The 23,991-nt window shown below is 44.8% G+C and overlaps 1 protein-coding gene across 5 annotated transcripts in view; it reads right to left on the bottom strand.

Annotated features, from left to right (window-relative positions):
• Nucleotides 1-23,991, bottom strand: part of BLM (BLM RecQ like helicase) — a 128,332-nt gene that overhangs the window by 1,487 nt on the left and 102,854 nt on the right. For 3 of the 5 annotated variants that reach the window (XM_032345485.1, XM_032345486.1, XM_032345487.1), the window contains 7 exons: nucleotides 23,496-23,691; nucleotides 20,739-20,929; nucleotides 16,900-17,047; nucleotides 8,851-9,050; nucleotides 8,138-8,330; nucleotides 4,811-4,933; nucleotides 2,539-2,740 (listed from right to left, as the gene is read on the bottom strand). In XM_032345485.1, the coding sequence (XP_032201376.1) occupies nucleotides 2,539-2,740; nucleotides 4,811-4,933; nucleotides 8,138-8,330; nucleotides 8,851-9,050; nucleotides 16,900-17,047; nucleotides 20,739-20,929; nucleotides 23,496-23,691 (1,253 nt within the window). Of the gene's footprint in view, nucleotides 1-2,538; nucleotides 2,741-4,810; nucleotides 4,934-8,137; nucleotides 8,331-8,850; nucleotides 9,051-16,899; nucleotides 17,048-20,738; nucleotides 20,930-23,495; nucleotides 23,692-23,991 lie in introns of those variants that run through there. The other 2 variants (XM_032345488.1, XM_032345489.1) reach the window with 2 other exon arrangements.

Below are 23,991 nucleotides of genomic sequence, written 5' to 3'. Positions count from 1 at the left end.
TGGGTGAGTGGGGAGCAGCGGCAGAGCACGGGGGGAACCTCACAGCCGGCCCCCTAGCGCAGGGAAGGTGGCCCACGTAGCTCACCGCGGAGGCACTCGGATCTGGCGTGTGTTGTCGGGCCACACCGCCAGCAGCTCGCTCTCCGGCCCACTCTCCTCTCCCACTTGCTGCCTTTAAAACCAGCTAAGAAGCCCGGCCACAGCCTGTGACAAAGTCCTGCCAGCACCTCACTTCCCTTACTGACCTGAAGATACCAGCTCTTTTCTCCCTGCTAAGGAAACGCAAGAGAAGAGCCACAAGGCCAGCATCTTACAAGGATAAGAGGAGAAGCCTTTCCAGACTGCGCAGGTTATTCCCCGTGGTTTATAACCAGCCAAGTCGGTGCCCAGAGGTAATCCCTGCAAGTGATCTTCCCCATCTCTGAATGGGGAGGCCAGGGTCTCAGGGCCACGGTCTGGTTAAAGGCATTCTGCTGGCCCATGGGGAAGAGTGCTTTTTCAACATTTTTAAACTCCTGCTTGAGGGCAATACCGGGCAGAGAAGCAGCCTTCAATTTCCCTGTACTGATTTCCTGCTGAGAAATTAAGCCCTGAGCGAAAACCTGCTGTTTACGTTGATTTACAGAATGAGCCAGCAGCGGTCCCTGCCACAGCTGGGCCATCCGAGAGCCCAGAACACAACAGGTTCATTGTGTGTTACTGGGAAGATGTAAAGCTCAGAGGGCGGGTCTCGGAGTTAAGGTTTCTGGCACGCGGCCACGGAATTCTGGGGCTGAGCAGACTCAGCCAGGTGAGCAGCCTGGAAGCTGTGGGAAACCGAGCCCGTGGTTCAGCGGCAACTACGGGGATGAAGCAGGGGTAGAAGAGGCTGCTACAAGGGGTCAAAAAAAAAAAAAAAAAAAAAAAAGTCACAAAACTCCCTGGTTTTGGTCAGAAGAGATTAGGAAAGAATCTCATTGTAAACACGCAGGCTAATTAACAACCAGCATTCAAATTGGTACTGGCTTTTGGAGAAGTGTGAGTTTTACTACTTCTTCCTAGATTAGGTTCTAACCCACAGGGCGAAGTGCTTCACTCTTAAAAACAGAAGTTGGAAAAACTGCAAAGGGAGCCAAGGGCAATGAACACTGAAATGTGGTGGGTTCTGCTCGAACGAGTAAGAATGTGAGGATAAGACCTGTGTGTGAGGGGCTCTGCGGACAAGTGCAGAGATGAAAGGCCTCTGGGCAGGTGTGGGTGAGCCAGAGGCAGGTCCTACCTGGGAAATTGAGACCCGGCCGGGAAAAGCCTCCCACAAGCCTTCCCCAGGCCAGGCCTCAGCTACCTCATCATAAACCCCAGGAGGCTGGACCAGATGCCTTTTAAATCCTCCTCTCACTCTGTGAGCTCCTGAGCAAGTGAGTATTTCCCAAAAGAGAGGAATAAATGAGGAAAATGAGAAAATGTCCCCACTGAAGAACATCTGCTGGTCACTTGCGCACTAAAAACCACAAAATGAAACTAACATTTACTAATGCCTTTAATTTCTGTACCCTGGCAGAAGGATTAGCACATACAAGATGTTTGTTTATGGACTTAACAAGAAAATGACAATTTGGTAACATTTGCCTTCCTTTCTCTTCCCCCACTCGATTTTTGTTTTTTATTACCCAGAAGGAAAAGAGGTAGAAAAACTGCGAAAGAAAAACACAATAGCTTGCAAAAGTTTGCTGAGGACTTGCTTCCTTTCTCCTGTAAGCATTTCCGTTATATTATGTGGTTACTTGGGGGGCCACATTCTCTAGGCTGACGGGGTGGTCCTGATCCTGCCAGACCTTGCTCACCTACAGGGCACCGGCAGTGCAATTATGAAGACAAAAGAAGTACTGCACAGATCATCGGCCAGGACCTGATAGGTCCTCGTGCGCCGCCAGCGTGCAGGGAGCGCCAAAGCCACCGCATCCCAGCCCTGGGGCCAGGCAAAGGTGGGAGACGGGAGGTGGGAGCCATTCATGCAGCCCCTGGAGGCCTGGCTTAACTGACCTCATTTGGTCTTTGCAGCTACCCTGTCCAGGTTGGGAGGTCGGTTCTCCCAGGTCTCACCACAGGGCCGGGAGCTTTGGCAGGGAGCGTGTGGGGCCGCAGATGCCGCAGCAGAGAAAGCAGAGTGTAGCAGTACAATGGGATCATAAAGGCAACGGGGAAACAAAACCCTTTGTTTACTCAGCTAGTACAGGATTCATAACAATTAGGTGGAAAAGAACCTTAAGGAGAGTGATTACAAAGAAAAAAACTTTTTTTCAAAGGTAATGTCAAAACTGGAGACATTTTTGCAAAGTAGAAAACTTGAGTGATCATCAACTTAGGAGTAGAGATTTTAAAAATCTAAAACAAATGTTTCTGTTTTGGATTCAGTCTTAGTCATCACTCCATTAACTAGAGAGGCAACATTTAACAGTGACTTATTTTAATAATGCTTCAGAGCAAATTGGAGCCATGGGGCTTTTGTCCTCTCTCCCCGATGCACCCACCGCCCGTGGCCCATGAGGCAGGACCTACCCTTTGGTCTTGGAGCCACCAAAGCCAGTTTTCCTCCTCTTAGGCCTTTGGGAGGCTGACATCCTCTTCCTCTTTCTTTCATTTTTGGTTTTATTCGTAAAGTAGTGAGAAGATATGGGTGTTTCCTCATCAAACTCTTCGGGGCCGTTTTTTCTGGTGCCCCTGCTGCTGCCCGGGCTTCTCAGCGGGGAACCGCCATCAGCTACAAGTGGACAGTGCAGATGTTTGTCCCTGATGGTGCGCTGGCCCAGGAGCCATGACGGTCCATGGGGAGGACCACCACCAGGGGGGCAGTTGGGCTGACACCCAGCTGCTTTCCTGGGGGCCTCCTGCCACCTGGGTTCAGTAATTCCACAAGAATGGAAGATTTCTTGATGTCAGGGGACTCTGCCAGAGTCCTCAATGGAAATTTACTTTTAAAGTAACGAGATCAGAATTTATTAAAGAAACCTATGATAATCTCTCTTTTTAAGTAAGCTCTATGCCCAATGTGGGGCCTGAACTCACAGCCCTAAGACCAAGAGTCACATGTTCCACCACCTGAGTCAGCCAGGCACCCCAGAAATTTGTAAAAGTTTAACTTAACTAAGGACATCAGGTGTGGCTCATACTCTGTCATACACGGCCTGTGTCCGTGTTATCGTTTGGGAGTTAATCCTGTGAAGCTCTTTGAAAAGTATAAAGGTATATAAAAGACAATTTTATTTATAATTTAACACATCCTAAAAAAAAAAAAAAGAGCCCAATATAAGGGAAACATAACCGACTATGCTCTGTACCTCATCTTGAACAACAGTTATGCAGTAAACATGTGCCAGAAAACCCTAGGCCCTATTATACTCTTCAAAGACCAAAAAATGCTCCTTTATGTTATGGTTGGGAACGTATCACATACCCTGCAGGAAATGGGTTGGTACAAAAGCACTAGTTTGCAAAGAAGGTGGTAATTTCCATGAGGTACTGGCACCCTAAGGCACCTAAAAAGCAGGAAATCTTCCCCTGGGTCCCGGGGACCCCAGCTCCATTCTCCCAAGGAAGGTATTTCCCGGCTGGTTGGGCTCCCCCTCGGGCTACCCGCCTGCCTGGCGGGAAGGGGTCTAAGCTGTGGGACTGCAGAGTCCGTCCAACACTGGTTCACACGGGGAGCTGTCATCCCGTCATCCTAGCTGTGGGACTTGGCACTAAAAAGGCTGTGAAATGGGGTGTTGTGAGGACGGAATGATACAAAACAGGCAAAGCTCTTGGCATGGTGTCTGTCCCTCAGTAAGTGGGAGCGATCATCACCACACTGTGGGCTGTTTCCACAGAGCAGCCTGTCTTATGTGGGCAAAAATCCCCTTCCAAACAAGTTACTACACTAAACAAATGTTAAGTCCCTACCAATATTCAAAGCAAGGCTCTTAATGGAATAATTACCACACAGAGGAATTTATAAAAACCTCGCTTTTCAGCATTTTGTTAATGGGTAAAAAATGGAGGAGGAGGGACACAACTTGAAAGAAATGCGCACTCATTCCTCATTCTGCTTATCTTTCCCATCAGCCTTGGGAAGAAACCCCTGCCGTCTATTACACAAACAGAAGAATCATTGAACTTGGCCCGTCTGTTGTGTCTTACTGCAGGGCAATATGCGGGAGGAGGGCATGGGACCTCGCATCTCCTACAAGAGCTCCGTCTTGAGCTTCTCATGGTTCATGCTGTCTGTAGCTCAGTGAGGGGATCACAATGAGGGGCTCCATGGCCGGCCCACTGTAACCCGTGGAACTGTCTGCTAGCGACTAGCGACGCCCTCAGTTGGGCAGATTCTCTCGGATAAGATGATTATCTAGCATTCCAATTGCACATTCATTTTCCCAAAACATTTAAACTCCACTCTTAAATTTTATCTTTAGACATGCTTGTCAGATAACATGTCCCTCCCACAGATAAGGAAACCAAGCACAAAGAAGTTACTTGTGGCCTGCCACCGCTAGCAGAGTCGAGACGGGATTCCCTGGGCACTTGCCTTAACAGAACTGGAGCTCCTGGGCCCAAAGTCCTCCTCTGGGTCCTACTAGCAGGTTGAGTCACTGGCCTTCCTGGGGGGCGGGGCTAAGTGCCAGTGTCCTCCAAGAGTTGCCTGGAACAGCACAGGGGCTGCTCTGTACTTGAACGTCAGTGTGACAAGGTGGAGGAAGCGTTAACACAATCCAGAAACCACAAAAGTCTAATCCAGTGGGATGCACTGCTTAACATTCAAACAGGCTTCGAGAAAGTTAGCTGTATACCGTACCTGGCAATGTCCACCCAGAGTACTTCTGTAATACTGAAATCACTTCGGCACCGTATTTTTCCAGTTTATCTTCAGTAACACCATCAATCTGAAGCAAAACCTCAGGATCAGAAGATAAAGATTCTGTGTATGGGCATAAAATTAGGAATTTAAATTACCACCCATAGAAAACCCACTGAATTCATGCTCATTCACTCATTCAGCACATGCCTGTGAAGCGCCAACTAACTGCAGGGCACCAGGCACACGGGCCAATTTTCTAACCGGCAGTTGGTGCCAACAGAGGCAGGCGACAGGCCCTGAGGACGGGAGCCCATCATGCAATTGCAGCAGCAGAGGCGCTAAGTCAGGGCAGAGGGGGGCAGACAGAGAAGGGTGTGTGTAGGAGGGACTGGAGGCGGGTACCTGTGCTACGGGTCTCAGAGTTTAACCAGACTTTGCTCCCGCCCGCTGTTCTCACAACAAAGACTTGTCTAGCTGCCACGTTGATGCTCCCTGTTTTCGGAGAACGCCCACATTTGTCTTTCCAGCTCCGACTGCTCCCCAGCACTCCAGACATGGATCTCCTCTTCCAGAAGCCCATAACTGAATTCGTACTCCACCCCCAACCCAAACCCGTGCTTCCTCCAGTCTCTCTGCCATGTGGGGTGAAGCAAGTCCTTGGACGGGAACAAGTGGGCCATTAAGAGTCCTCAGCATACAGATGGCCCATCAATCTTGCAGCTAGACAAGCCTGTCGTTTTAAAGACTGCTCTGGCTGCCGCATGGAAAATGACCTGTCAGGGAGAGAGGAAACTGTGACCGGGCAGGAGCCCCTTCCGGAGCAGGCCAGGATGCGGGAACTACAGTCGGGCAGGGCACGTGGACGGAAGAGAGAGATCCACATTTCAGAGGCTGGGTCTGGGGGATTTGTCGAGGCACTGGCTCTGGGGAGTGAGGAAGTGACAATTCCTACTCTTTGAGCAAATAAAGGGCAGATCTCAAATTTGTAATTTTCACATAATTTCTGTGTTTAGAGGAAAAGGAAGAGACCTTTGGGACAGACCAGTAGGTTTATGGAGGGTTAATGAAAGATGACGTTGGGCAGGCAAGCAGAAATCTGTCCCTCTTCGAGAAACTGGTGGCGTTTCAGCGGACTTTGTGGAAGATTAAATGTGTCTCCTATTCCTATCTGGAGTTAGAGACCAGGCAGGGAACTCACTAATAGCCTAGGCACAAAATGCTGTATTTTCTTGACATGCACTGCTCCACGCTGTGCCATTCCCAAGGTCCAGATGCATCCGACAGGGGTTGCTGGCCGAACAGCTGCCACCACCCGTGTGTGTGAGGCCTCGTCCCGGCTGGCCGTGCTGTGGGCGCCTCAGCAGTGTCCTGAGTGCCCCACGCAATGTTGGTCAGAAGATTAGACTGTGAAGACACTGGAGAAGTGACCGTGATGCAGAAAAGCTCAGGGTCATGGGGAAGGGATTTGGCACGAATAAAGCAGGTATCTGCCTTTGAGGAAAAGGCCACGATTCCATGAGCCACAACCAAGTGCTTAACAGGACCTGAAAAGGATGCCCGTAGCCAATGGGGCAGCAGGACATCTGCGTCCCCGAGAGCTGTGCGGCCTCCTGCGGATGCTTTCTGGCACCCTTGGAGAAACGCCACCATCACATCAGAGTAGCTGACTGGCGGATTTGGTTAAATTGCTGGGGAGAAGAGTGGAGTGCTAAAAAGGCTGTGCGACTAACACTCTCAACGACACAAGGGAGGGGCGCCTGGATGGCTCAGTGGGTTAAAGCCTCTGCCTTCAGCTCAGGTCATGATCTCAGGGTCCTGGGATCGAGCCCCACATCGGGCTCTTTGCTCGGCGGGGAGCCTGCTTCCCCCTCCCTCTTTCTCTGCCTGCCTCTCTGCCTCCTTGTGATCTCTGTCAAATAGATAGATAAAATCTTTAAAAAAAAAAAAAAAAAAAAAAAGACACAAGGGAAAGACACATATAGGCAAGGCCACAAATGGTTCCCGAGAGTCAGGTTTTGGATATGAATTTCTCTAAGTACCTAAATCAACTTGCTACGATTTTATGCGATTTTTATATATGCACAGTTATATACAATAAGAAATCTGTATTTAAGTAAATCAGAAACAATTTTTTCCATAAAAGCACTGTGTCACTGTTTAATTAGCACAATGTTTTCTCTCTTAATAGTCCAGAAAATAGCAGTCTCTGAAAACAGACAGCATCTCAGAGCTGATGAGACGCTGTGATGACCCAGGGTGGTAGGAATGGGAACAGAAGAGAGAGGAGGTGTGGATCATGAGATTTTATGAAGGAAGAATGCAGAAGGCAATGTGTACATTAACCAGTCAACTATGTGAGGGACTTACTTTACTTCCCAGGGGCTTTCTTATTAGGATTCTGGGTGGAGCTGTCAGAAGCTATGGAAATGACTATGGTCGTAATAAATAGCTATGGAAATAACTTAGGTCAGCTGAACTCAAGATAAGCAGTGTGCCAGATCTGGGTTCAAAGAAGCATGAAACATAAGGAATGTAGCTCCTCATTGCATAGACATCCGTACTTAACATAGCCAAACATCATAAAGCAGGCAGATAATGAAGACAAAATCAATGAGTGACACAGCAGGTATTACAGATTACAATTATCCACATCCTAACATCCAGCATTAGAGGGAGAAGTATAAAATTAAAATTATACTGTGTCCAAATAACATAGTACTGTATATGTCTTATTATTATTATCGTTTAAAAAGATTTTATTTACTTATCAAAGAGAGACAGCACAAGCTGGGGGAGCAGCAGGCAGAGGCAGAGGGAGAAGCAGGCTCCCTGCTGACCAGGGAGCCTCATGCAGGACTTGATCCCAGGATCCTGGGATTGTGACCTGAGCTGAAGGCAGCAGCTTAACTCACTGAGCCACCCAGGTACCCCACTGTATATATCTTAAAGACCGTATTTCATCTCAAGTTTAAGTTGCTTCTTTGAGGGACACCTGGGTGGCTTAGTGGGTTAAAGCCTTGGCATTCAGCTCAGGTCATGATTCCAGGGTCCTGGAATCGAGCCCCAAATCAGGCTCTCTGCTCAGCAGGGAGCCTGCTTCCTCCTCTCTCTCTCTGCCTGCCTCTCTGACTGCTTGTGATCTCTGTCTGTCAAATAAATAAATAAAATCTTTAAAAAAAAAGTTGCTTCTTTGAGCTTTCAATTTAGAGATTAAATTAAAATAACGAAAATAAACTGAGCAAGATCTATGCTCTTAAAATGTTCCTTAGCCAGATTAACTTTTGGCTTATTAATTCATGCCACGTAACAGAAGACCATACGTACCTGCAAGCTTCTTGAGAGTGACAGTATTAAAGATATTAAAGTAGTGGACACCAAAAACTTTTCCCAGAGATTTGCAGACTTCTGTCAGTTCTCCAAGACACTTCTTCACCACCTCTTCCCTTTGAGATATCTTTGCTTCTAAAGCTTTCTGTTTTTTCACACTGCTGGAATTTTCTGTTTCCATAAAGTCTACCTTTGTGAGAGAGAAAGTGATCACAGGAGTGGGTACACGCACACTTGTATCCAAATATAAGCTTCATTTAATTCTTACTTGCATTTGCATGGTTTTTTTTTTCTTTCTTTCTTTCTTTTTTTTTTTTTTTTGGTATTTCTGTTATGCCAAGCAGCTATAGCAAACGCCTCACGAACAAGGGCTGTGGATTCCTCATCTTTCCATCTCCAGTGCCTGGCACAGAACAGCTTCTTGATAAATGTTTACCTAATGAATGTATGATGATTCAGAGACCAGACGACCCAACGGAATTCGCTCTGACAGCTACTACATTACTTGGGTTCGATTTTAAGCTCTTTCCAAATTAAGGGGAACAGAGTACATTCATGTAGGACAGTATATATAAATTCAATATCCATAAGCTTTGGAGAAGTCCCTCTAATTTGCAGTAGTTTGGAGAAGACCCTCTAATTTGCAGTAATATATTTTTGCCCACTCACTGTAAGATAATTAAATAAAATAAACATTTAAAATATCCTACCTTTAAATGCCCATTTAGGACAGTTTGGGCTTTATTTCCTGGCATCACATAGGCAATTGGTTGGTCATTGGCATTGATATATAAGTCTTCATCCAAAATCTTGTCAAGTATCAATTTTTTAAAAAGTCTTTCAGCATTGTGTCGTGAATAAGTAGATCCCTTTCCAAATATCCCCGACTGAATTTTTGCACTCTTACTCCCTGGTAAGAAGGCCCAAGGAGTTAGATTAGTAAATGTAGGTATGTCAGAAGCCTCTAGTAGGAGAGGCTGAAAAAGTCATTTATGGACAGGTCTGGATAAATGGAGTGGATAATCTGTGCCACAGGAAAACCCATGGCACAAACATACCCATTTCCATAAAGTGAGAATATCTGAGTAGAACTCTAAAATTTCTATGGTTATATATACTTTTCCTCATCTTTTTATAACACAGATTGAACAAAAACAGCAGCAAAATAAAGCTTATCACTTTAGGATGTTGCACTTACAACTTCTAAAATTACATTAGAGCAAAGAAATCAAAGAGAGGGTTACATAACTCAAAGCACTTCGTATCTCTGTGCTACATTAAGATAACGGTGCATTACTGATCTCCTTACAGAAAAATTCGGACATTTTCACAAATGCTATCTCTGGTCCTGTACTGAAACTCGTGTGCGGTCCAATTATTTAAGCCCATTCTTTCTGTGACCCTCACGGAGGAAGCCTTGATAGAGTATAAGACAAAAACACATCACTCCAGGAGACTGCCTCCTTCCTTCCTCTTCCTATTGGTTGAAAGCACTGCACTGGCCTGGATATCTGGTCTCCTATCCAATCTGCTGTAATTATTAATGTCTTCATTGTAAACATAATTTCATTACAGCAATCTACTTAAGAAGCCTCGTGACGCTGATTATAATCGGAATTAACAGTTACTCTGTAAAGCTTTAGTTCTATTTTAAGAGTTCCAAATAATTACATTATTGTAAATGTCAGATGGCTTCTGGTCATCTATGCCCCATGATTCAAGGTTTCCTTCCTTCAAGTGGTTTGAATCCCTGAAATGTCACATCACAGGACCAGCCCTAGAGCTGGCAGTAACTAAGAAAGCTGGAAAAACAAATAAACAACAAAAAGGTGTGTGTGTGTGGGAGCTGCTTGTGAGTTTGAGCCCGAAACTGGTTGTAGAGGTCACTAAAATAAATAAATAAATAAATAAATAAATAAATAAAAAAATTATTAAAAAAAAAAAAAAAAAAAAAAAGCTAAACACAATCTTCTTAACATGAAAGAGATAGTGAGGAACTAGGTATGCCAGAACAATGTTTGATTCAGTAATCTTCCTGGGAATCTACATGAAACGAGCAATCACAGGTGCGGCTGAAGGTGTATTTAAAAGGCTATTTATCACATCATCATGTATAACAGAAAAACATGTCCTTAAATAAGACTAGTTAAAATACAGCTCATCAATATGATAAAATATAAATTACTAAAAGCTAGAATAAAAAAGTTAAATAATGCTTGTATCTTGTTATGTAGAAATGATATAAATTATATGTACAGTATGATAAATATGTGATTGTGAATAAATACACATTAAAATAATAGCGCTTTTTTCCCGAGTTAGTTTTATTTTCTACATATTGCAATGTGGAGCGATCACGCATCACTCCTATAATACATTATTTTATCTGCAACCTCTTGTTCCTCCTGACCCTGAAAGAGGTCCAAACTCAAAGGCAAGAATCCAAGAATCCAGACCGGGGGGGGGGGGGGGGGGGGGCTGGGTGGCTCAGTCAGTTAAGTGTCTGCCTTCATCTCAGGTCATGATCTTAGGGTCCTGGGGAGTCCTGGGATCCAACCTCACATGGGCTCTGTGCTCAGCAGGGAGTTTGCTTCTCCTTCTTTGTCCCTCATGCTGTCTCTCTCAAATAAATACAATCCCCAAACAAAACAAAACAAAACAAAACAAAACAAAATGTCCTGGTGGCTCAGTTGGTTAAGTGTCTGCCTTCGGCTCAGGTTATGATCCCGGGTCCTGGGATGGAGCCCGGAGGTGGGCTCCTTGCTGGGAGCCTACTTCTCCCTCTCCCTCTGCCCGTCCCCAGCTCATGCTCATGCTCTCTCTCTCTGCTAAAAAAAAAAAAAAAAAAAATTCAGAAAGGGAAGACCAACACTAACAGTTGCTTTTGCTGGAGGAAAGAGCAGGTCCAGAAGGAAGAGCTGAGGAACTGAGTAAACCACATTCCTACACCAGTCTAGGCTATTAATGTTTTAAAAAATAAATGCACCTATTAATTGCTTTATCTATTTTTTAAATTAAAGTGAGGCATGTACATGGGAAAAATAAAATGTAGTACAGAAAGGTTTAGGATGAAAACCAACATTCCTCTGTCCCATCCTTCTTCCCTCCCCCATCTTCCACTCTTTTGGAAAGCAATCATGGTTTTTTTTTTTTTTTTTTTAAGATTTTATTTATTAATTTGACAGAGAGAGATCACAAGCAGGCAGAGAGTCAGGCAGAGAGAGAGAGAAGGAAGCAGGCTCCCGGCTGAGCCAGAGAGCCCGATGCAGAGCTCGATCCCAGGACCCTGTGATCATGACCTGAGCCGAAGGCAGCGGCCCAACCCGCCAAGCCACTCAGGCGCTCCTTTTTTTAAATTTTAATTTTCAGTAATCTCAATCCCCCAGTGTGGGGCTTGAACTCAGGACCCTGAGATCCAGAGTTGTGCTCTTCCTGGGGTGCCTGGGTGGCTCAGTGGGTTAAGTGTCCGATTTTGGCTTAGGTAATGATCCCAGGGTCCTGGGACCGAGCCTCACACTGGGATCCCTCCTCTGTGGGGAGCCTGCTTCTCACTCTGCCTGCTGCTCCCCTGCTTGCTCTCTCTTCTTTGTCAAATAAAATAAAACCTTAAAAAAAAATCTCTATCTATATATGAATATATGAGTTGTACTCTTCCCTATTGCGCCAATTGGGTGCCCAAAGCAGTAATTTTTTTTTTTTAAGATTTTATTTATTTGAGAGAGAGAGACAGCGAGCACGTGAGCATGGTGTGCAGGCAAGGCCAAAAGCGTGGGGAGGAGCAGAGGGGTATGGAAAGCAAGAAGGAAAGACTCCCTAGCAGACTCAGGAGACCATCTTAGGGCTCTGAGATCAGGACCTGAATGGAAACAAAGAGTCAGGTGCCTAACCAGCTGAGCCAGCCAGGCACCCTGGCAGAGTCCTGTTTTTTGTTTTTTTAAAAAGATTTTATTTATTTGTGAAAGAGAGAGAGAGAGGGAGAAAGAAAGAGAGCACAAGCAGGGGAGTGGTAGGCAGAGGGAGAAGCAGGCTCCCCCCTGAGCAAGAAGCCACACGCGGGACTTGATCCCAGGACTCTGGGATCAAGACCTGAGCCAAAAGCAGACGCTTAGCAATTGGGCCACCCAGGCATTCCCAGAGTCCTGTTTTAAATAGCTTTTGTTTTCAGCTCTTCCTGTGGCCACCTCCACAAGGAACTCAAAACTCTTGCTGTCACTCTCCCAGCCAGCTCTACCACCTGCCATTTACCCATGGACCCCCCACCCTGCTATGAAAGATGAGGCTTCATCTCATGGACACTACTCCCTACACTTCACCTCGACCCAAACTTGGCTAGTTATATAATATGGGTTAATCTACTGATAATTTTGTAACTTTAGTTTTATTTATTTTTAAAAGATTTTATTTATCTGACAGAGAGAGAGAGAGAGAGAGAGCACAAACAGGGGAAGTGGTGAGCAGAGGGAGAGGGGGAAGTAGGCTCCCCTCCAAGCAAGGAGCTTGATACAGGGCTCGATCCCAGGACCCTGGGATCATGACCCAAACCAGACGCTCCACCCAGATGACCCTATTTTGTAACTTTAGACAGAACTTCTGGTTCCTCTCTACCTTTTACGTAAGAGGTTATTAGCACCCCAAGCCTTCCGAGTGTTCCCCCTTTTATTGTACCTTTATTTTTACATCATTAAGATGAACACATCTTGTCTTGTTCCCTAAATGTATTTCAGTCCATACATTGCCTCTAACTGTTGCAGTTTGTCAGCAGTGTTTATGATAGGTTTCCTTCATCACACAGAAGGTCCTGACTCCCGTGTAACCCTCAAGAGAATGTCTACCGCACCCAGAAGACTGGATTGCTTTCGGAGGCTTATCAATTACTCAAAATTGTATAACAACTTCCCTTGTTTTACATTTGACCTTGGCTCTCTTTGTATAATCTTTCTCATGGAATTTCTAAACGTCTTTCTCCTTCTGTTGAGAATTAACATTTGCATTCTTTACTGTCATAAAAAAAATTTCATTTCTTATTCCTTCTCACATTGCTTGGGACCTGTTTTTCTTGACTTTGTTAAAACCTGTACGGACGGCTTACTGGACCTGCTGCATACCCGTGGATCCGGGCCTCCTTCTCCCTGGACCCATGGGTCAACTCCTCTGTTTATGGTATCACTCTCTTTGCCTTCTGGGCTCTAGTCACTGATATTAATCACAGGTTTGGCTTTGGTTTCTTTCTTCCAAAGTTTTCAGGATTATCTCGGAATGGGTCCAGAATATGCCACTGTGGCATAAAAATTATTTTGAGCAGAAGGCATCTGAGTTCCTGGAACCTCTTATCTGCAATAAAAAAGCAGACACCCTCCCAACCCCCACCCCCCACCTGTCATAAATTCTCTCCCTGGGAGCAACTGAAGAAGACTGATTCTTACTTATCATCAGGGATGAGAAGTCTCCATACCATTCCTAAACACTGTAACAAAACTATCCTATCTCCCTCTCATCTATTCTCCTAAGGGCCCTTATCTTTCCCAAACACCATTTGTTTTCCCATAAGTGTTCTTCTCCCCCTCCCTTTCCATTATTAAGATGGTATATAAGCCTCAATTTTAATTGGCCCTTTTAGTCACATTTTTATGAAATCTGTCTTTTGTCAGTTTAATTCACAGGCCCCCAACCACTAAATCTAACAGGATGGAGGAAAAGTTTTTCCTCCCCAACATCATTTTATTCTTGTTATTCTCAAATCTCATAAAACATCTCCTTTGGCATTCAGTGGACGTTTTAATCTGAAGGTCTTTTTCTCTTTCACTCAGGGATATTTTCTCTTATCATTGATTTGATAACTCCATCTCTTTCTTTTCTTTTCTTTTTTTTTTTTTAAAGATTTTATTTATTTATTTGACATAGAGAGATCACAAGTAGGCAGAGAGGCAGGCAGAGAGAGAGGAGGAAGCAGGCTCCCTGCTGAGCAGAGAGCCCGATGTGGGACTTGATCCCAGGACTCTGAGATCATGACCCGAGCCGAAGGCAGTGGCTTAACCCACTGAGCCACCCAGGCGCCCCTCTTTATTTTCTAATTCAAAATTTTTTTGGTCAGATTTCACATCTCCTAAGAACTAACCTATATTTTTCCTTATATTTTCCATATATCTTTTTGCTTAGGTCTTAGAAAATGCTGACATTACCTTTCAACATTTTCACTAAACTTACTTTGTCAATCATTAAAAAAAATTTTTTTTAAAAAGATTCTATTTATTTATTTGAGAGAGAGAGAGAGCACAAACCAGGAAGTGAGGCAGAGGGAGAGGGAGAAGCAGGCTCCCGCCTGAGCAAGAAGCCCGATGTGGGGATCAAACCCAGGACCTGGGATTGTGACCTAAACTGAAGGCAGGATAGTTAACCCACTGAGCCACCGAGGTGCTCCAGTCATTTAAATTTTTTTTTTAATTTTGTTTATTTATTTATTTGACAGACAGAGATCACAAGTAGGCAGAGAGGCAGGCAGAGAGAGAGGAGGAAGAAGGCTCTCTGCTCAGAGAGCCTGATGTGGGGCTCGATCCCAGGACTCTGGGATCATGACCTGAGCCGAAGGCAGAGGCTTTAACCCACTGAGCCACCCAGGCGCCCCTCATTTAAAAATTTTAACAGCTCTTGGAACGCCTGACTGGCTTAGTCGGAGGAGCCTGTGACTTCTGATCTCAGGGTTGTGAGTTTGAGCCCCATGTTGGATGCAGAAATTACTTAAAAATAAAAAATTAAAGAGATGAATAAATAAAAATTTTAACAGTTCTTTCTCATTCTTTGTTTCTTTTCTGTAACATTCTATTGTTACTTAAGTCTTGGTGAAGATTCTAAATTAGGAGTTTCTCCTCTATACCTCCTAAAGCTACTGCTTACTTTCTAAATTTTCTTTATCCCCAGGGTCAAATAGTTACTTGGTTTCTCTTGGTTGTCAAGTTGTACTTAACCTTCAGGGATCAGGTTAAACTTTTAAGGTGGATTTCCTCTGTTACTTAAAAAATATATTTTTAAAAGCTTTTATTTACTTATTTTGGTGAGAGGGAAGTATGAGTGCACGGTGGGGAGGAACAAAGGGAGAGAGAATTTCACGCAGACTCCCCACTGAGCTCACAGCCTGACATGGGGCTCGATCTCATGACCCTGAATTCACGATCTGAGCCGAAACCAAGAGTCAGATACTTAACTGACTGAACCACCCAGGTGCCCTTCCTGTTATTTTCTATCTATTTCCCCTCAAATTCCTCCCCTGAATGGGAATATTCAGGTTTGCTTTAGGGTGAGTGGGTGGGCTAGGTGGTCCCCAAATGCTACTTAGGGGTTCTGGCCCCTAACTCAGCTTCCCTTCTATTCCTCACAGTGTTCATTTTTGTTCTAGAATCAATTTCAGGCTGGCATTTGATGCAGTTCTTTCCTCCTATTTCTGGCTCCCCTGCTTTCTTCACTCCCATCCCGTGGACCTGTAGACTCACTCTGAGGCCTGATAATGGAATTCTGCCTGGTCAAGCACCACCCCCCGCCACGATTCTCACTCTACATTCATTCTGCAGGTGGCTTACTGTATTTCATTCCACTTGTCACCATGTTTCTATCTATTTCCTAAAAGATTTGAAATATCTTGAATCTGGTGATGTCTCTTCTCTGGTTCTCTTTGCCTCAATGAAGTGAATCCTCATTTTGTTTCCTATTATTTAAATAGGGCCTCTAACAAACAAAGAAGAAGGTATCCTTTTGCTCAAGCTGCCATCTGGAACTGGAAATCACTCAATAGGTAATTTTCTTTCTTTTTTTTTTTTTAATTTTATTTATCTATTTGACAGACAGAGACCACAAGCCGACAGAGAGGCAGGCAGAGAGAGAGGGAGAGAGAGGGAGAGGGAGCGTGCTGGCTCCCCACTGAGCAAAGAACCCGATGCGGGGCTCGATCCCAGGACCCTGGGATTATGACCCGAGCCGAAGGCAGAGGCTTTAACCCACTGAGCCACCCAGGCGCCTCTCAACAGGTAATTTTCCAAGCAAGTTATATTTCACTCATTCAGATGAAACTGTATATGCTTTAATATTTTCTTTGTATTTATTATTACTATTATCTTTATAGTCGTATAGTTGACATATAATATTTCATCAATTTCAGCTGTACAACACAGTGATTCAACAATTCTGTACGTTATGTATGCTCGGCAGTCATGTTATCACAATGTCACTGACGACATTTCCTATCCTGTCCTTCTCATTCCCATGACATACTCACTTCATAACTGGAATTTTGTACCTCTTAATCCCCTTCATCCATTGTGCCCTATTATTTGCTTTTCTGAATGTGAAAACCTCACATTAGGAACATATAAATTCTATACAACAATTGTTATAATTCATTAAAGCTAACTTTCTTTCATTACTCGAAAAAGTTTTATTCTGAAATCTTTAATTTCTATAAGAAAACAGGCAAGAGAGATTTTTTTCTATGTACTTGTGATAAATTCTTTAGATGTTCAATTTTATTTTTAAAAATATTTATTTATTTGAGAGAGAAAGAGCGCATGCCTACACGAGCGAGCACACAGAGGCAGAGGGAGAGGTAGAAGCAGGCTCCCCACTAAGCAGGGAGCCTGATGCGGGGCTCAATCCCAGGACTCTGGGACTGTGACCTGAGCCAAAGGCAGATGCTTAACAGACTGAGCCACCCAGGTGCCCCTAGATGTTCAATTTTAATTGTTATAACTCAAACAATAAAAAAGATAACTTACCCAAGAAAATGTCGACGAGCATATTCATAGTAAATCTCCCAGAAGGACCCATGTGGTTTTTATTTCTTGTTCCTTGTGATGAACTATGTTCTTGAACAAATCTTACAATATTTTTTACATCATCGGTCACATCTCTTGTCTTATAATCCTATGAGTAAGAAGAGATTACCTTCTGCTGTAATTAAGATGATACTGAGATCACTAGGGTTTCATACTGTGATAGTCTCATAACAAACAATTTCCAGTCCAAAACCAAGATCCAAACCCAAACTTCAAATGTTCTTTCTTTTCTAAGCTCTTACATTAACCTTAACCTTGTGTCTAGGACATTAGCACGACCACATCTATGTCATTACTGGGTTATAGACATACATCTCAGTCTTTCAATTGCCCAACAGCATGCTGTGGGGAGGAATATCCTTTCTTCCTTTTCAAGCCCTTCACACCCTCTAGATCAGTGCTCTGACACTTAGATGGTGATTCCTGGGATAAAAACACTGTCCAACCATGCAAATCTGGGAGTTCTGATCGCTTATGGGGTGTCACAGTCAACCCTTTTAATGATCTCCTGTTAGTTTCCTTTTTCCTTCTCCTCACTGGTCTGCAAACTCAGCTTACTTTTTAAAGCCCCCATTACTGTATGATCTGTCTGCTTTCTTTTAGCCTAGATCTCCAAACTAGCAATACTAACCAGCCACTGTTCTAAAAAGCAGCATCATACTTCTGGCCTCGGTCTACGGAGCCTCCTCACGGTCTAACCCTTGTTCTTCTGCCACAATCTCACGACCTCAAGACTAACAGGTTTCTGGTCTTATTCTAACAGCTGGTATTGATTCTGAGACTCTATCCAGAACCATCACAAAACAGTGCTCTGTCATTCTCTCCGACACCATCCCTGCCCTAATTCTTGGTGACTCAGGGGACAGATGATCCTCCCATCTTGGCCTCTGGCATCTTGATCTCCTCTGCCCCAGTAACCCCATCTTCCACGTATGCCAGCCACTCCCTTGATCACACCTACCACCTTGGACTCACTAAAATCAGCAACCCCTTCATTCTCTGAATGCCCCTTCATGCTATCTCATATATTCTGATTCCAACAGCCCACTGGGCCTGCCTATCCACTCATTCCCATCCTTGGATGCTCCCCTAAGTCAGCTTGGATTCCACAGCCCCTCATTACAATACTACCCTCATTACAATACTACCTCTCATGGGCCTTCAGCTTTGCCCTTAGGTCCATTCATCCCATTCACTGCTTGATGATACACTCAAGATTCAAGTCTTCACCACTCTGTGCCTAAAACATGGCAGCTGACCTTGGCTGGAGACACACAAACAACCATGCTGAAAGTGTGTACTTTCAACAAATGGCCACAGACCTCAAGCGGGCCCTCCAAGCGGCCGGATAATCATCACACACCCTTGGTGTCGCACTCCTCCGCCCTAGACAGGAGTCAGCACGCTATGGCCCATGAGCTGGATGCCTGTTTCCGTACGTCAAATTACACTGGGACACAGCCATGGAAAATCGATGTAGTTATTGTTTATGTCTGCTTTTGGGCTAAAAGAGCAGAGTTGAGTACTTGAGACAGAGCCTGTGATTCTAAGGCCCACGAAGCCTAAGTATGCACTCTGGCCCTTTAGATAAGGTTTGCTGACCGCTGTCCCAGATGACTGGACTACTTCACTTTCTCCTTTCCCTTCAGCTCCCTCTCTTGTCCTGACTGTCAGCTGACGACCTGGCCTGCTACTTCACTGAGAAACCTTAAATAATCACAAGAGAGCTTTCGCAAACTTCCCTCACAACACCTATCACCAGCAAACGTCCACAGTCCTCTCCGTCCTCGTGCTTAGAGATGAGCTCTCTCGGTTCCTGCCTGGAGGCAATCTCCGGACTCGCACTAGATCCCTCTCCCCACCACCCCTGCCTATCCAAGGACGTTGCTTCAGCGGCTCTCCCCATTCCTTACACATCCGCTTTCCATCCCAGGCAGGTACGTTCCTATCAGCACTAACGGATGTTACTTCTCCTGTCTTTTCCTGACTCCACTCCCCCTGCCAGCTGCTGTTACACTTCTCTGATCATCCTTGAAGCAAAACTTGAAAAAGTTCTGTATATTCATATATATATGAAAGCCTACGGGTTTGTCCCTCTCTACTGGACCTGTCAGACAACTCCAGCCACGCTTCCTGCTGAAGCCAGTGGTGTCTTCTGGGCTCCTTCCCTACTCGGCTTAGCGGCAGCACTGGAACAATGAGCACTCCCTCCTCCCCGAAATGCTTCCTGTACGGATTTCTGATCTTCCCCTTACCTTGCTAATTCTCTTTCTTGGTCTCCTTTCCTAGTCCCTCCTCTTCTCCTTAATCTCTTAATGTCCTGGAACTCAGTCATTCGGTTTTCTTTTCTTTGGCCTAACCTTATACCCCTGAAGATTTCATCTGCTCTTGTGGCTCTGAATACCATCTGTATGCCAACCACTCCTGAACTGGTAGGTACCACAAGCCCCTTTTCAGAATTTCTGAATCTAACAGATTTATCTAACTCAAAACACCCCAGACCGAACTGATCTGCCCTGCCAAACGGCCATCCCCAAGCCTTGTTGCTGAGGGTCAGTCACACAACCCCTCCAGCTGCGGCTCTGGCCTGCCGCTTCCTTTTCCCCAACTGACTTTTAGCCCTGCTCGGCTACACGGGCTCCCTTTGCTATCCCTCAAATGCACAGGTATGCCCCCACATCTGGGAGCCCAGAATGCCCATGTCCAGGGAATGGCTCAGCTAAGTCCCTTTTCAGGTGTCCGTGGCTCAGACAGGCTGCATCTCTGTGAGGAGACTTCCCTGGGCCACCACACCTGGTCCTGCTCCTGGCATCCCACTCACTGTGCCAGGCTCCCACACCGCTGTGCTTCCCATGCCCTTATGCTGTCCATACTCAGCCTCCCTCCACGGGAATGTAAGCCCCACAAGGGCAGGGATCTTTTTATTCTGTTCAGGGATGCATCTCAATCTCCTAGACCAGCGCCTGCCACACAGCAGGCACTCAACAAACGTTTGTGAAACAAGAACGGATACTGATCAGCAACGTCCAAGTAGAACTGGCCACGAATCCGCAGACCCAACCTTCTGTATTGGCTAGTGCCGCAGACCTCTGTGACTGTGCTTATCACATGCCATGTCTGTCCCCCTCCAGTCTATGAACAGGCTGCTCTTTTGTGAGTCCCCAGTAACTTGCACAGACATTTCAAATAATGTATCGAATATGAAAATGCTCTGTAAACTGTAAAGGACGGAGACATTAGAACATAGAATTACCATGAGAGGTAAAATTAAGTACCTAATGACTGAATTTAACTTCCCATGGTTATTTTTAGGGCAGACGAATTGCCATTAATTCTTCATAGTTTTTAAACAACCAATTCATATTATAACGTAATTGACCTGATTCGAACACACAGTATACTATTTATTATAATTCTTCAGAATGAGAACTTCAAATATATATTGAGATTTGAATCTACATATTCTCCTGCCCAAGTTGGATCTTTTTGGGTATTTACAGATGAATGATACTTCTAAAATATCCTATTGTACACATATATAATAACCTCAATATTTGGGATGGGTCCAGGGTATTTTTTATAGGCTTTTAATTCAAAAGTTATTCCGCAGAATTACTATTAAATGTTTCTATTCCAAATGACCATGGGGAGGAAGCTACCTTTCCCTGGTTCAGTCCCTGAGGGCCCACTTAAGGTAACCTAACTTGTATCTAACTTTGTCGAATTAAAGTCTTGGCAATTTCCTGAATCACAAGGAACTTAAAACTTTCTTATTTTACCTTTGTTTTGCAGCAGTTATCACAAGAAACATCTGGGTACTTCTTACAAAAATCAGGATTAAATCCATTTTCACCAAAGTAAGCCAAAAGCTGTATTCTCCTGCATTCTGTTATATTTTCACAGTAATGCACCATACTGTACAAATTATTGAAGTGAGTCTCTCTGGTATGATGGTTTCCATCTTTTTCCACTAAAAGAGGTAAAGAACAAAATAAAAATACTTATTAGAGTAGAAAACAAGAAAATAACACAAATATTTGGAATAGATTCATATAACTTTAAATACTAATTGAAATAAAATTACTAATAGCACCATCTATCAGTACGACATCATTTCTATATTATGACAAACCATGTATTTATGTTTATCCCTCAGATTTCTAGTTTTATAGGAAGAAATGAAGACTGTCACCAGGAGTAGCTGAAAAAATTTTCCCAATCTTCATGATTCCCAATGATGAAGATGTGAATCAAATTTACTGTATTTATCAGACAAGCACTCCGGCTCAGCTGGATGTTTGAAGTCAGCAGAGCAAAGCAACCATGGCAGTGGGCCAGCCCCCCCCAACCCCCGGTGCCTGGGATCAGAGTAGTTATGCCAGCGGTTCCAAAGCCACGTGCCAAGGAGCCCCGGGGTGCTGCAGTGAACTCACGGGGGGTGCTGGCAGGGTATTTTAAATTTAAGGGAAACACAGTGATATTTGAACACCATACAAACTGCCACTCTGAGGTCATGCTGCCTATATTCCTTCCAATGCCATCTCTGTGAAACCGAAGTTTTGGCAGTTGCTGTGATAAATACAAAAACCTCCAGAAAAATCCATGTGAAACAGGAAATAAGGGTGGCAGTGTCTAATCTAATTTCAAGGTTTGAGAATCACACGCACATACTTTCCATTTGTAAGCAACCTGAGGTTTGTTAAGAATGAAAATAAAACTTTTTTTCCTAGTTTATGAGTATTCTTTTTTTTTTAATGTTGCTAAGTGTTTAAAACTTAAATGCTTATTGAATTATTTAGATCTAACTTAATATAGGCTCTGTTTAAAAACACAAATGGTCACGCTAAGTTGTTGTGTTTTTTTTGAAGATTTTAGTTGACAGAAAGAGACACAGTGAGAGAGGGAACACAAGCAGGGGGAGTGGGAGAGGGAGAAGCAGGCCTCCCGCCGAGCGGGAAGCCCGATTCGGGGCTTGATCCCAGGACCCTGGGATCATGACCTGAGCCGAAGACAGACGCTTAATGACTGAGCCACCTGGTGCCCCATGTCACACTAAGTTTTAAAGTCTCACTTTTTTCACTGAAAATCATCTTTATTATTTTTTTTAAAGATTTATTTGAGAGAGAGAGAGAAAGAGCACGTGTGCGTGAGCACGAGAGGGAGAGAGGCAGGGTCTGATTGAACAGCAGACTCCCCGCTGAGCAAGGAGCCCAATTTGGGGCTCGATCCCAGGACCCTTTGGACCATGACATGAGCTGAAGGCAGAGGCTTAACTGAACCACCCAGGCGCTCTCACTGAGAATCATCTTAGTAGAGTGCAAGGGACGTGGGCTATGGAGGTTAGACAGACCTGGGCCCCATCAGGGCTCTGTGACCTACCGGCTCTACATCTGCCGTGCTCCTGTGTAAAATGAGGACAGTAACAGTAGTACCTGTGAGGCCTGTTGTGAAGACTGGATGAAGGGATATAATCAAGCAGTTAAGACAGTGCATACAGTAGGTGCTAAACAATGTCATCTATCTACCACCAGATTCGCACTCCCCCTGGCCCCCCACTCCTACCACTACTGCTGCTCATCAGCGCTCTTGGAGGCAAGTTACAAAACCTTAAAGAAACTCCCTTTCACCATGGGGTGAACGCCATCTCGAAAACCAGGGATGACAGGCACAAAAAGTGACCGGATATTTGGCACAGTGCCTGGTTAAGTGTCATACCCCACGTACAGTACCTGTGGCAGGATCCATTCAGAAGTGGTCTCAAAATAGTAAATTTATTTAGGAAATGTACTTAACTATCATGACTTAGTAGAAAAATGGACAAAGGGCACAACAAGATTCTAGAATATGAATTCACTTTAACCTGGCAAGTCTAGGTCCGGAAATTTATCCTAGATAGACAGCTGCACAAACGCCCACAGATATGTGCAACAGGTGCTCAGCACCAAACTGCTGATAACCGCGCAGAACAGCAAACTCTCGTCCAAGAGGACCGGGTAAACGGACATGGAATGCGATGCAGTCGAACCACACGTTATCAGTCGGAGTCTTAATTACATCCTAGTGTAGACTGATAACAAACTGTATGTCTACATATAATATAATCCCAAGCACAAATGGCAAAATATATGCATTTGGCAGGGATAAACACCAAATATAGGATATTGCTTCTCTCTGATGGGCAAGTGGAGGGCTGAGGGAGGGGAGGGGGGCAGTTATTTCCGAACCCAGTGGTGAGGGTTCGTTCTTTTTCCCATTCTACTGTTTCTGCATGTTTCAAATACGAGTTACATGCAAGCACGCACGGAGAGGTTGGATCTAGAAGGCTATACGGGAAGCCAAAAGCTGGATTGACTTTCTAGGGCCGGACTGTGTGCAAGGCATGATCTGGACATTTTCCACTGTGTCCATGTCTACATACACACGTCCACACCATTTGAGTTTTACATGACAAGCCTGTGTAACGCTTGTATAACTATTTAAAGAAAGCCAGCAGCAGATGCTCCCGGGAGACCATAAGGGCCTGGGGCTTGGCTTACTCAGGATGAGTCTCTTCAGCCGGGTCACGTCGTGGTAGGTGTAGAAGAGCAGGCAGTGCGACGTCTCCCCATCTCTCCCAGCTCTACCGGACTCCTGGTAGTAGCCCTCCACAGATTTAGGGAGAGATGCGTGGATCACGAACCGCACGTCAGGTTTGTCGATCCCCATTCCGAATGCTATTGTTGCACAGATAACCTGAGGAAACAGCACATAACCTCTTAGGCTCAGAACAGATGGAAAGGGACATTTTAGTAACAGGTGCCTCGAAAAGCTCTATCCTCCACTTTATCCTGCAATCTAGTATCTTAACTTGGTCCCATTATTGAGGATGACTAATGTGAGGTCTTCCTATGGATAATCTGCAATCCTAGGAAGGTCCGAGAAGGTGAAGAGGAGCTCGCGGCGGCAGGCACTTTCTCGTGGGATCTGGCATCATGGAAGGGGCCAGAATCAAGAGCCATCATGTCTTGGGGGGGTGGCCACTGCTTGCTCTCT

This window comes from Mustela erminea, chromosome 5, assembly GCF_009829155.1.
Source record: "Mustela erminea isolate mMusErm1 chromosome 5, mMusErm1.Pri, whole genome shotgun sequence".
Classification (NCBI taxonomy): Eukaryota; Metazoa; Chordata; class Mammalia; order Carnivora; family Mustelidae; genus Mustela; species Mustela erminea.
This window is presented reverse-complemented; position numbering and strand designations above follow the sequence as displayed.